This window comes from Anoplophora glabripennis, unplaced genomic scaffold, assembly GCF_000390285.2.
Source record: "Anoplophora glabripennis isolate ALB-LARVAE unplaced genomic scaffold, Agla_2.0 scaffold628, whole genome shotgun sequence".
In the NCBI taxonomy this organism is placed as follows: Eukaryota; Metazoa; Arthropoda; class Insecta; order Coleoptera; family Cerambycidae; genus Anoplophora; species Anoplophora glabripennis.
This window is the reverse complement of record NW_019416744.1, coordinates 274852-288119: the sequence shown is the minus strand read 5'-3', so window position 1 is coordinate 288119 and position 13268 is coordinate 274852. Positions and strand designations below refer to the sequence as shown.

General features: G+C 33.6%; 2 protein-coding genes across 2 annotated transcripts; one reads left to right on the top strand and one right to left on the bottom strand.

Moving 5' to 3' along the window:
- Positions 1-759: 759 nt before the first annotated feature.
- LOC108910872 (NADH dehydrogenase [ubiquinone] 1 beta subcomplex subunit 9) lies at positions 760-1657 on the top strand. Its single transcript, XM_023455382.1, has 3 exons — positions 760-947; positions 1007-1149; positions 1395-1657. Exons 1-3 carry the CDS (start codon positions 847-849, stop codon positions 1583-1585), a joined length of 435 nt encoding a protein of 144 aa, XP_023311150.1. The 5' UTR covers positions 760-846; the 3' UTR covers positions 1586-1657.
- A 5384-nt stretch (positions 1658-7041) lies between these two features.
- On the bottom strand, positions 7042-11103 carry LOC108910874 (la-related protein 6). The gene is made up of 2 exons (XM_018715614.2): positions 9914-11103; positions 7042-9218 (listed from the first exon to the last, which is right to left on the bottom strand). Exons 1-2 carry the CDS (start codon positions 10923-10925, stop codon positions 8854-8856), a joined length of 1377 nt encoding a protein of 458 aa, XP_018571130.1. The 5' UTR covers positions 10926-11103; the 3' UTR covers positions 7042-8853.
- Positions 11104-13268: the final 2165 nt, after the last annotated feature.

The following is a 13268-nucleotide window of genomic DNA, read 5'->3' as shown; positions in this document are numbered from 1 at the left end:
ACACATAAACATGACACTACCCCCGGGGTTTACACAGACGAGCCGGCGAAGCAAGAAGAGCGCCAGAAGAAAGGGCCCTAGCCGGCGGGGCCCAGCCAGGACAAAAGGAGGTCCCACAAAGCGCCTACACCGGCCGCATTTGCGGTCGGGGTAGACGACGGATGGGGCCCACCTACGAAGGCTGTCCAGGCCTACACGAGATGAGGCAGGATAAAGAGGGATAATCCCCCTCGATCCCAAATCATTGAGGCCAATTTCTAGCCATGGAATAATGGCACGCGCGAGCGCGGCGCGACCACGTTTTTGTTTGAACGCTCGTTAGTTTATCTTTATATTTCAAAATAGAATTTTTTTTAGATATTTACCAATTTCTGAAAAAAACCTATTAAAATAAAAAATATTGCTCATATAATTTGAATCTTTATTTTTGGTATTGCATTTTAAATTTGCCTCTCCCTGTTCCTATTTAAATTTCCCTAAAATTTATCTGTATTGGCAACCATGATCAAAATGGCGACCATCGTTATTAGTCGCTCGCGCAGGTTGTAAGAGCATTCTCCCCACTCTATATCTCTGATTTTTCCACATTGCACATGTAACTTGTTTTTTTTTTGTGATCGACTCATATTGATTAAATTACAGAACATCATCAACTGAGTGAATTGCATTCAATTGCAAGGGTTTAAATCATTAGCGCACCTACCGACGCGTTTCCATATCAAATCACAAATCTGTCAAATGTAGGAAAGTGAAGAGTGACGTTTGCCGTCTGGTCTAGTTTATGATCAAACTGTCAAGCAGCAATTTAGTATTTAATGACCTTTAAAATCATAATATTGTAATAAAATGGCAACGAATTTGCCTACAGGACTCATTTCTCATACTAGAAAAGTCCAAAGTTTGTACAAAAGAGCCCTTCGCTTGCTAGAGAGCTGGTACGATAGGAGGTAGTTAAAAAAAATAACAGTAGTTTGAGGTTAGATTATGTAATTTAATTTTCTTGTAGAGATGTCTACAGATATCACGCTGTGCTTATGAGACAACGGTTTGACGAGAATAAATGTATTCAAGATCAGAGAGTTGCCAAAGAGTTTATCCGTAAAGGGGAAGAAGAATTGTTCGATAATCAACATTGGCACCCAAGAAAATGTGAGTTGAAATTTACATAAGTCTATATTTTTTCTACGTAAGTATTTATTTTATGAAGATACACATGTTTCTGCTCATTCAAGTTCAAATGTTAGTATAAAATTTTAGGTGAAGAGATATACCAAATCTATATAGGTACTTACTATTTTATGGATATGTTTTTAATTATACAAATGCAAAAATTTTTTATAAACAAATAATTTCCATTGTACACAGATGTGTCTAATAATAAATAAATTTTCTAGTCCCAGAATCACCGGGAGGAGTTGCCTATGGTAGAGAAGTGATTCCACCAGACTGGGTGCTTGATCACTGGCACCCCTTAGAGAAGGCACAGTACCCTGATTACTTTGCTCGTCGTGAACAAAGAAAGAAAGAGTTTGTTAAAATGTGGGAGAAAAAGTACGGAAAATCTGCATATGTTCCACACCATTAAATGTGTAAATTTTGTTAATAAATAGAATAGTGTAGTAACCATTTTGTCTGTAAATAAAAACATAAAAGAAAATTTGTTTAAATTGTATTGTCACGTAATTTTTTTAGAAAAAATTTAAATTGATTTTAGATGTCGATATAAACAATACAACACAAATTCCATATAATCCGTTTATCTGGTTGCATATCCTGAAGTGACCACAATAATTTTTTTTTTAAACAAATCCTGTTTGTAAATTAATTTGGTATGTCATCCTGCTTTTGTGGAAATTGTGACAAATAAAAAAATGTGAACTTGCAGGCAGCCCAGATACATCACAGTTGTTTTGACTTGGACGTTATTACTTATTAGAAGTTTACAATATTAGGGTTTTTTAAACACGATTGTTGGTACATAAATGGTCATAAATACAGCCATCAATAACTTTAATAATTCTTGTGTTTGCTGGGTTNTTTGAAAAACCGTTTTTTTCAACTTTGCGATTTTTTTTAACCATGTTCGCCATATTGGATCGAGTTTAAAGAACAAGAAACTCAATTTAAAATTTAATTTTCTATACGGTCATATTTTTTTTGTCCAGGTAATAATTTCTGTAAGCATTTCTCTATAATGTTTGGACTAATAGGTACTTACTATTTTATGGATATGTTTTTAATTATACAAATGCAAAAATTTTTTATAAACAAATAATTTCCATTGTACACAGATGTGTCTAATAATAAATAAATTTTCTAGTCCCAGAATCACCGGGAGGAGTTGCCTATGGTAGAGAAGTGATTCCACCAGACTGGGTGCTTGATCACTGGCACCCCTTAGAGAAGGCACAGTACCCTGATTACTTTGCTCGTCGTGAACAAAGAAAGAAAGAGTTTGTTAAAATGTGGGAGAAAAAGTACGGAAAATCTGCATATGTTCCACACCATTAAATGTGTAAATTTTGTTAATAAATAGAATAGTGTAGTAACCATTTTGTCTGTAAATAAAAACATAAAAGAAAATTTGTTTAAATTATATTAAGTCACGTAATTTTTTTAGAAAAAATTTAAATTGATTTTAGATGTCGATACAAACAATACAACACAAATTCCATATAATCCGTTTATCTGGTTGCATATCCTGAAGTGACCACAATAATTTTTTTTAAACAAATCCTGTTTGTAAATTAATTTGGTATGTCATCCTGCTTTTGTGGAAATTGTGACAAATAAAAAAATGTGAACTTGCAGGCAGCCCAGATACATCACAGTTGTTTTGACTTGGACGTTATTACTTATTAGAAGTTTACAATATTAGGGTTTTTTAAACACGATTGTTGGTACATAAATGGTCATAAATACAGCCATCAATAACTTTAATAATTCTTGTGTTTGCTGGGTTCACTTTAATTTCGAATGTTATATTACCAATATGAAAATATGCATAAAATATTAAAGGTAATATATTTTCAAGAAAACATTTTTAAAAAATATGTGAAATTATCATCAATATCGTCGAGTTATAATATACCTTTTATTAAAATATATTTATTATTATAACTTCTTATCCACTGCGCACAATATTTGCTTGAATGAAAAAGTAACAAAGGAAAATAATTAATTTAATCTAAAATTTACAAAAAGTTCATATGAATGTGGGTGGTAGTTCGAGACGTTTTCGAGAAACATGGTGTTGAAATTAGAAAAAAAAACTATCTAAAGTAGGTATCTCTCGATGCTGTTTTACGTACACTTATGAAACTTCCACGCACTGGCTTATAGGTGGGATAATTTTTATTAAAACTTCATTGGCTGACTGAATGGATTATTTTCACTGTGACCTTCCCTTCCATTTGAAACACGTAAAAATTGGAGAAAACGCGTTGTTTTGAAACAAAATATTAGTGCATGCTGAATTTAAATTGAACTCATTATACTTATTTAAATTTGTTACTTTCACCGGAGATCAAAGTCAGTGGCGTAAGTGTAAGAATATATTTTTTAATTGCACATAATAGGATTTATAGAATTAGAAAAATGTACTAGTAAAAACTCTGGTGCAAGTTGCATAAGTTACATCGGTAAATTTTTTTTTATAACTAATTAATTTAGCATTTAATAGCAAATATTATCTAAATACGTATTAAAACTTATAGGAATAACTTATTTATAAACAACAATTCCCCATTTTCCAGTCATCGTTGTGTTGCCTTCAGGGGAATGTTGTAAAGAATAATTTGCTGAGTTGTATACAGTGTATAATCATGAATAATACGAAATNAATATTATCTAAATACGTATTAAAACTTATAGGAATAACTTATTTATAAACAACAATTCCCCATTTTCCAGTCATCGTTGTGTTGCCTTCAGGGGAATGTTGTAAAGAATAATTTGCTGAGTTGTATACAGTGTATAATCATGAATAATACGAAATAATGGTTAAAAAAGTCCTTTTTTAAATTTTATAGATTTATAGGAAATATTCTTTGACTTCATTAGATAAGATTTTTAAAAATATATATTTTTTGATTTGTTTGAATTAGCTTTAGCAAGAGTAACAACATGTGAAAGTTAATAATAGAATGTTATTTTTAAAAAAACAAACATTTTTTTAGATAGAAAAGCTATAATTATAATCCATATATCTAGTCATGCAGGTATACCAAATATAAATAAAATAAATGAATTCTCACAAGAACCACAACTAAAGCTAGATATAGCCAAATAAGTTTTAACAAACATTTAAAAGTCGCATCGTATAGATATAACTAGATACACACATTTTGAACTTCTTTTCTTTTTACGAGGAGTTCTTAAGAGCTGTTTCACACTGCCATTACAGTATAAAAATCATGATACACCCTGTATCATAATTTTTATGATGTAAGAGCAAAAAATATTACCTATAAATCTTCTGACCTATCAGAATTAGTCAATTACCTATAATAATAAGCCACAACGGTGCAATTGTCGCGGCACATCTTGAGTCATTACCTATTTAGTATATTAAAATTTCTATTTTTGATAATGACACTACGACGATCCATATATGTATGTACAACAAATACGACTCAAAAACTATCACAATTATTTTTAATAAATGTATCGATTCCTAAATTAAGTAAAGCCGCTTGTATTTCGAATAAATTTTTCTTCTCTCACTATAAAGCATCCTGAATCATATGGGATTTGGATTTTTATCCCTTTGAGCACATAATCTATCTAGGCTGAATTAAAGTTACCTATTATACCTAGTACATATACAGGGTGTTCCGAAATTCATGAAACAAAATTTGGTCACAGATTCTTAAGACAAATTTAGAGGACCCATATTTTTTACTTTTGCCAAGTGGCCCCCTCTTTCGGAGTTACAGCCCCCTGAAGTCCGTCCCTAAGAATAATCTTTTTTTTATATCTCAGAGCCCTGTTGTACGAGAATGACTAAATTTGGTACACAAGGGTTTTATGACACGTAGAATCTGATGGGGCTACGGTTTTTGGCGGGGAGCCCCCTTAAGACAATTTTTCGTGGGCCCCCTTGTCTTTGGAACCAAAAAAATTTAGTCGCATATTTAAATTTCTTATCAAAAACTATCAGTCCACTAGAAAGCTATTAAATTTAGAAACTTTTTTGTTTCCGAGAAAAATGTCAAAATGTGATCGAAGGCATATCGTGATTCGCCATTTTTCTCAAAAACATTGCGTTTTACGAAACAAATATCAATAGACAAAAAAGTTTCTAAATTCAATAGCTTTCTAGCTAACTAATATTTTTTAAACAAATCAAATTTGCGACCAAATTTGTCTGGTTCCAAAGACAAGGGGGCCCACGAAAAAGTGTCTTAAGGGGGGTTTCTCGCCAAAAAGCGTAGCACTGTGAGATTCCACATGTCATAAAACCCCAGATTTAATGATTCTCGTACAACACGGTTTTGAGATATAAAAAAGACTTCTTAGGGGCAGATTTCAGGGGGCTGTAACTCCGAAAGAGGGGGCCAGTTGGCAAAAAGAAAAAATACGGGTCCTCTAAATTTGTCTTAAGAATCTATGACCAAATTTTGTTGCATGAATTTCGGGACACCCTGTATTTCCTTTTTCTAATTCCTACTGGAGAAATAATGATTTATAAAATAAGTCTTTATGCAGTTCGATGCAGGCTTGTGGTTTANTTATAGGAATAACTTATTTATAAACAACAATTCCCCATTTTCCAGTCATCGTTGCGTTGCATTCAGGGGAATGTTGTAAAGAATAATTTGCTGAGTTGTATACAGTGTATAATCATGAATAATACGAAATTTCGTAAAACGTAAAGTTTTCGAGAAAAATGTCAAAATGTGATCGAATGCATATTTTCCTCAAAAACATTGCGTTTTACGAAACAAATATCAATAGACAAAAAAGTTTCTAAATTCAATGGCTTTCTAGCTAACTAATAATTTTTAAACAAATCAAATTTGCGACCAAATTTTTCTGGTTCCAAAGACAAGGGGGCCCACGAAAAAGTGTCTTAAGGGAGGTTTCTCGCCAAAAAGCGTAGCACTGTGCGATTCCACATGTCATAAAACCCCTATGTACCAGATTTAATTATTCTCGTACAACATGGTTTTGAGATATAAAAAAGACTTCTTAGGGGCAGATTTCAGGGGGCTGTAACTCCGAAAGAGGGGGCCAGTTGGCAAAAAGAAAAAATACCCTAAATTTGTCTTAAGAATCTATGACCAAATTTTGTTGCATGCATTTCGGGACACCCTGTATTTCCTTTTTCTAATTCCTACTGGAGAAATAATGATTTATAAAATAAGTCTTTATGCAGTTCGATGCGGGCTTGTGGTTTATTACTAACCTAAACTTTTGTAAAGGGGTAAAGTAAGCTGTTGGTTGTCAGTCTACGCCACTGATGCCTACCTAGGGGTCACCGAAGCGTAACCACCGTTCTTCATTCTTGACTTTCATTCTAGACATTCAAGTTCAACGTTTGGCATTGCCGACTCGCTTGAACGGGAAAGAGAAATGCTATCTATGTTGCGCAAGCGCTATTTGCTACCTTTGAAACATCTGCCAGTCGACTTTCTGCGTAGAACAATAGCTTTTTTTTACAAATGCAAACTGCAAAGCATGCAAATTATTAAATGGATTTAAATCGGTTGACGATATAGCTACTAAACAGAAGTCCTAACCGAGTATTTGATTAGACATACATTTTTTACAGTATAATAGGGGTAATCTATTTTTAGTTCATCTTGATAGTTGTAGCATAATCATATTGTGTTATACCGACTATTATAATTATTTGTTAATTTTACTTATTGTGAATTGATAAAATTTCATATGTATTTATCACAAAATTATTAAAAATTAATAAGAAGAATAACATTGTTATGTCTGTAGGTTCAACCAAATGAAAAACTAGGTATAATGTTATTGTTTAAAGTAGTAAAATATAAAGGGGAAAGGTAAATAAAATATGGTCAGTGATCGATTGAAACACAACATCTATTTCTATAATAAATCATATAGACAAATTCAAATAAATAAGAAATAATAAATATAATTAACATATATGTACAGACCAAATATACATACTTAATATGAAGGGAGAGTTTCATCTCAAATACAAAGACGAGCATAAGGAATCCTTACATAAGCTGAGACAAATGCATAATGAGTCAATTTCAAGGTTTCCTTACACTTACACGATTACAATCATGATTTTTCAAACTTAAAATTAAGGTAGCCGTGGAAAAGTAATAAATTAAGTGCGACGGTGATTGTTTTTCACTGTAAACAATCTAGTCGTTATAGTATAAATTACAGAGTCGTTTCTAAAACGAAACGGTGTACCTAACGACGAGAATTACATGCTATTGGTTATTAATATGTATAACTTATACCGACGAAGAAAAAGCTGACCGTTAGCGCTTATAATTAGGTGGATTGTGTGTGGATTAGAAAGTAAATAATTATGCAGCTGTTAATGGACTGTAAATTAACGAAGAAAGCTGCAAAAGTACAAAATACATTTATATACACCGCACGCCTCAAAGAATGCTGGAATACGGCCGCAGATCGCAGATGTTGGTTTTCTAGAATGGAACATTTTAACATCTTTCAACAGTTTATTGACATTTTTTGAGGCCTTCCAGGTAGATGAATTTTTAAAAATAAATTGTATAAATGATACCATATTTCCCAATGCATTTAGTTGATCAAAATCTAGCGTAAAATGTGCAAAAGAAATGAACTGAGATTTCTTAGAGGTCTAGAGAAATTAATATATATGAAAAATTATTGTGTGAGGGTAACTTAATAATTTATCCCCTATCTCTTATAGCACCAAACTAACCTTTCCCTTAGCCCGCAACCTTTGCTTTATCTTTTGTATATATATATAGATTAAAAAGCGTGACGGACTGCCTTCGTTCTAACGAGGAGGTTTCTAAATATTCTTTCATTTTTTCCAGCGTCAACCGACTTTCGGTGAAAGTACGACCGGCAAGTGGGTCGCGTACTGAATGTGATCGGATTTCAAGTCCACTTCATTCATTTAACGTATCGCGAAAAGCATTGAACCGTTCTTTCAAGGATTTATGCCGTAGTCACCGTTACTCGCAGCGAGTAGGCCGTACTTCAAGTGCCGATTTTGGCTCGCTGCTGCGTAGTAAAATTGGCCTTGAAAGCTTTAGTTGTAAATATATTAAATATCTTAACTAGAAATAGCATACACTGCTAATTTAAACAAAAAAGTTCGACCCAAGGGAAGCTAACATCGAACTTGCTAACAAAATAATTTTGATCTAGAAATTTAACACATTTAAAAAAAATCTTTCAAAATGTATTCAAAAAGAAATAATACTGTATATTTACACTTATTTTGTTTTAATCAAGATGAAACCAGAACGCATCCAGTGCTGTCCCAAAAACTTAAAATAAACGTAATTTAATGACCTAACCCGTTAACAATAGAATGGACTGCAACCGTAGGAACCAATTTATGTAACCATAAACCATAAAGAAAGATCATCTTGCTCGCCTTGTTCAAGCGGCGTGTCGGATAATAACCGAGTCAATTAATCTTAAAAATTAAATTTACATTCTTGCTTACGCTCGTGTTTCGACCATCGTAAATGCATTGTTCTTTATAGCTACATATTTCATAGAATCCTCCTCTCTAACAAATAACAAAATCTAATCTCAGCATAACCCCTAATACTTTGAATTTAAACATCCCCTTATTTGTTTGCTGCTGGATGCCCAAAGTTAATACCTATTCAATTATTCTACGGTGGTTCATTGGGCTAAAGTCGAGATCCTTTGTCGGAATCCTTTGCTGCCATCGGGACCACGGGGCATTCTCAATACGTTCTCTGTGTTCTGGAAGGCCGAGCTATTGCTCCTTGACCTGGGGTTGCTGCTATCGGAGGCGGAAGACATCCTCCTGTTGAAGCTGTCCGTGCTGGAGACGCTGCAAGCGCTCATCCTTCGCGGCAGAAACAGGCTCGAGTCGCTGGAGTCCCTGCTGCCATAGGAGAGTCGCCTGGGCATATAGATGAAGTTAGCCTCGGTGCTGGAAGCGCTCAACCGCCTCTGCAGCCAGGCGGCGGGCTCGATGAAGCGAGAGGGGAAGTGTGCGGAAGAACCACGACGCATTTTTCCTGTAATACAATGAAAAAAATTAAAATGCATTTTGAGTTAAATTTTAAAAAAGAATAACAAGTTTGTCTGAATTAGTAATTTAACAGTTGCTCTTCCCGTTCTTATTTCTTAGGACATGTACTTCTTATTCATTTACCAATAATCCTTTATGTCTGTCAACTATGAACGAGAATGGCACCGTCAAATTTATATATTGACTTCTAAGTGCAAGAAATGTAATGATTTTAAAAGTAGAGAGAATAAACGCTTGCTCTTACTAAATAAATTGTATAAACCACATTGATTGTAAAATCTATACTGTTACGCCACTGCTCGAAAGAATGGTTATCGAACGTAGATATACGAGGTCTATAAACTCAATGACCTCGTTGTTCATTACCAACATCGTGAATTCAATTTTAATCTAGAAATTTCAGGAAACTATATATAATTCAGAAATTTAACGTAACAATTTCTAATTCTGATAATCGTTTAAGACGAAATGTTTGCGTTTTAGAAGTGAAAGTTTACTTTATTGTATTTAATATGATAATAAAATTCTAAAAAAGTGGCTTTCTACAATTGAATTAAAACTACAGAGTAATTTTCAAGTCACAGAATAATTTAAATCTGATTTAATCATTACAATTAAAAGGAAGAACACAATTTACAATGCTTATGAAATAATATTTAAAAAAAAGAATCGCAAACTTACCTCTAGGATCAAATTTCATCTTCATATCCTCTGCTTCGGAACCGCTTGGACAGGACGATGTAATGTAATCAGATTCAGATGAGACGTTCTTATTGGTAGTATGATTATTGTTGTTATTGTTAGAACCTTTCTTGTTATTTTTCTTCTTTTTCTCAGGATGAGGCACGTTGTTAAGCTCGTACACTTTCATGGGCTCGCCCAGAGTGCTTTGCAGCTGCATAGCGTTTCTAGCCGATTCGGAGTTCACGAACTCTACCAAGGCACATACCATACCGGCGAGGGAAGGGTTCTTGTTGATAAATTGCCTTACATCAGCCGGCACGGGGTTGCCAGGCCTTAAAATTCGGATAAGGGCGATCTCGCCGCAGGATTTGAAGAGTTCCGCCACATTTTCTATAGTAGGTTTATCTATGGGCATGTGCACGGCCACTACAGTGCGCGAAGGGGTAGTTTCGTCGTACTGGGGCAAGGGATCAAGCCTCCTCAGTTTAGTGCCTGCCTCGTTGATTTCAAGTTTGGTTGAGCGGGATAAAGCGTGGGCTACCACCCTCCAATCTTTAGTCAAATGTTTTACCCTCTTAAAACTGGAAATGAGTTTAAGAGACACGTACCCCTCCTTGTTCCTCTTCACGTGCTTGAGCAGGAACGCGTCTTTCGTGATGTTGGCATCGGAAAAGTAGAATTCCACCTGTTGCACGATCTTATCAGCCAATTCGTCGGAGGGGGGAGTGAAAGGAGGCTCGGTGACCTCTGGGGTGACTTCACACCCCGAGTCTTTACCGCCTCCGGCAGAACCGGTGTCTGAGGCGCTGTCACTTAGATCGGCCATGTGAGCGCCTTCGTCTTCGGCCTCTGCAGGGTTCTCCGGCACCTGGGTGGTTCTGTCGAAAGACAGGGACACGTCGCTGTCTATGGAGGAGATACTATCGCGAGTCTCCATGAGCTTCGAGGGTGAAATTACGCACTCCTGATCCATTGCTGCGATGATTTCGTCCTGAACTGGGGCTGGCATTTTCTTGGAACTTAAAAAACTAGTATCACACTAAATATCACTTGGACTATTTGTCGTCTGTGTTTGAGTCAGTCTTAAGGCACTTTCGCGAATATATTCGTTCACTGAAAGATTGAAATGTGGGTCACGCGTGTAAATCGGTCTGCTACTGCCACAACACTGCGTTTGATGACCTAGCTTAAGCGTACTGGAGTCGGACGACTTCACCAGCCTGTTTTATAGCCGCGGTGGGGCCGCACCAGGTCCCCACCTCGCTGATGACGATCCGTCTGTACGGCGGCAATATTACCTTTGGATTCGTGGCAATAGATAAGGTTAAGGTTTAAGGGTTGAGTGTTTAATGTTCGCGGACTTGTTATCCGGCAGATGAGTGATTGGGTCAATTTTTGCACTCGTGCTTTTCAAGTTTGATCGCCGTGTCTATATTTAAATTAACAGTTTTGTTTTTCTTTTAAGAGTTTCATCATATTTGAAATAAATTCAACAAAGTTTTGTGGTTTATAAGAAAAAATGTAATATTAATATTGATGCAAAAATGATGCTTCATAAATGCAATTTTTGATTTTTTTCCAAGATCCTCATTCTTTTGTTTAAAACCTTTTATTTATATTTATTTGAACATTTGACCACCTGCGAAAAAATAAATAATTGGTTAAATTAACTCTTGCTCTAAAAGTACCAAAAGTGATTACGCTTCACCAAAAATATTGCTCTGAAAATATAGAAAAATAATAAAAAAATAAATAAAAAATATCACATATATATCCCTTTAGGTTTATGTTTTCAAAACTAACATTGGTGTTAAATAAATAAAAGATAAGAGATTGTGATTTTTTTATTGTTTTTATTTTCAGAATAAAATTTTAGTGTTTTTTTATTTTACAAAAGCATCCTTTGACTGACTCTTCTGGTGAAAATTAGTTTTTGAATTTTTTTCACGATGGCAAAATAAAATCTTTGCCTATTTAAATATTTTAAGTTCTGCAGGAAAGAAATTGCATTTTTTGTACTGAAAACCATCACTACAATTTTTCTTTTGCTTATAAACCAATTTTAAAAAAGTTAATCTTAATGGATACTTTTTTATCTAGCGTATATTTATCTACCCATTGTACTTTAATAAGATCAAAACTAATTTAAAATTTCATTGAAACTAAGTCGTATTTCAAAGTTCGAAATCGTGACTCAAAAATGATTAATAATACTGTCATTTCTTTAAGTTTTGCGGAAATTAAGATAAAATTATCTCATCGTTTTTTCGTGAGTCATTTTGTACCTTACACATTTAAAAACTAGATACAAACATTTAACTGCATGTAATTTTTAATTTTAATTGTTAAGTTTTTCATAAATAATCAGACATTTTCTTTTCCTAGACAAGATGACATGCTTTGTTAAAATAATGTTTTTTTGAATATAAAAACCATTCCTATACATCATATTCAAAAAACAAAAGGTAACACAATAGAGTAGCTACTGTTTTTAATGTGTTACCAGCAAATAATATAAATATTAATGCAAATGATCAGTCCTTTAACGCAAATAAACAAATACTTAACAACTGTATCATTGATCTTATTTTGCTTTTAAATAAAAATTCTTAAAATAAACAACATTAGCAATGATTAATAGTAATACCGTTGAAATAATAAAAAAACAAATTTGTCATGGTATAATAATGGATTAAATTAATTATACTTTAAATCTAAATCATAGCAGCTATAAAAATTGGGTGTTTTCTTTTGAGATCTGCAAATGTTGGAGCGTCATTGAAATCGTTTTTTGATTTTGAGGACTCGAAACAAGGAATGTTCACTGGCAATATGGAAAAATTTATAACCAATTTTTTTAAATAGTAAGTTGATACTTATTGAAAGAGCATCGCTTTTGTGATTGGTGGTGATATTCTTACGGTTTATTTATAAATTTGTTATTCGAATTTCTAATGTGTACATTTTTTGATATTTATCACTTTCCATATTATTCCAACATATCATTTTTAATTACCTAATATCTACATATTTCGTGGTCACGATTTTTTATTTCATACGTATTCAAGCTCGAACTTTACTGATTACTAATTAATGCTGAATAATGCTGAAGTATATATGATAGTAATATAGATCAGGATATATTTTCCAAATATGATTAAGTGTCCGATGTTTTAACAAAGTCCTTGTAATTAATTTAGGACAAACCCAAATCTGGCTTATCTCATTTTGAGGGTTTTGTTTATCGATTTCTCAAGAAAATATTATCTTTTCGACAATTAATAAATTATTTAGAAGTGTTCCTAAAAAAAAAAAAAAAAATTACTCAGTCTATGGCAACAAAATTATTTAT

Bases quoted from the DNA above. Each gene is read 5' to 3' on its own strand.
- LOC108910872 (XM_023455382.1), top strand. From the start codon at position 847: ATGGCAACGAATTTGCCTACAGGACTCATTTCTCATACTAGAAAAGTC. The intron at 948-1,006 runs GTAGTTAAAAAA...ATTTTCTTGTAG, and splicing joins GAGAGCTGGTACGATAGGAG to AGATGTCTACAGATATCACG. The intron at 1,150-1,394 runs GTGAGTTGAAAT...TAAATTTTCTAG, and splicing joins ACATTGGCACCCAAGAAAAT to TCCCAGAATCACCGGGAGGA.
- LOC108910874 (XM_018715614.2), bottom strand. From the start codon at position 10,925: ATGCCAGCCCCAGTTCAGGACGAAATCATCGCAGCAATGGATCAGGAG. The intron at 9,219-9,913 runs GTAAGTTTGCGA...ATTGTATTACAG, and splicing joins GATGAAATTTGATCCTAGAG to GAAAAATGCGTCGTGGTTCT.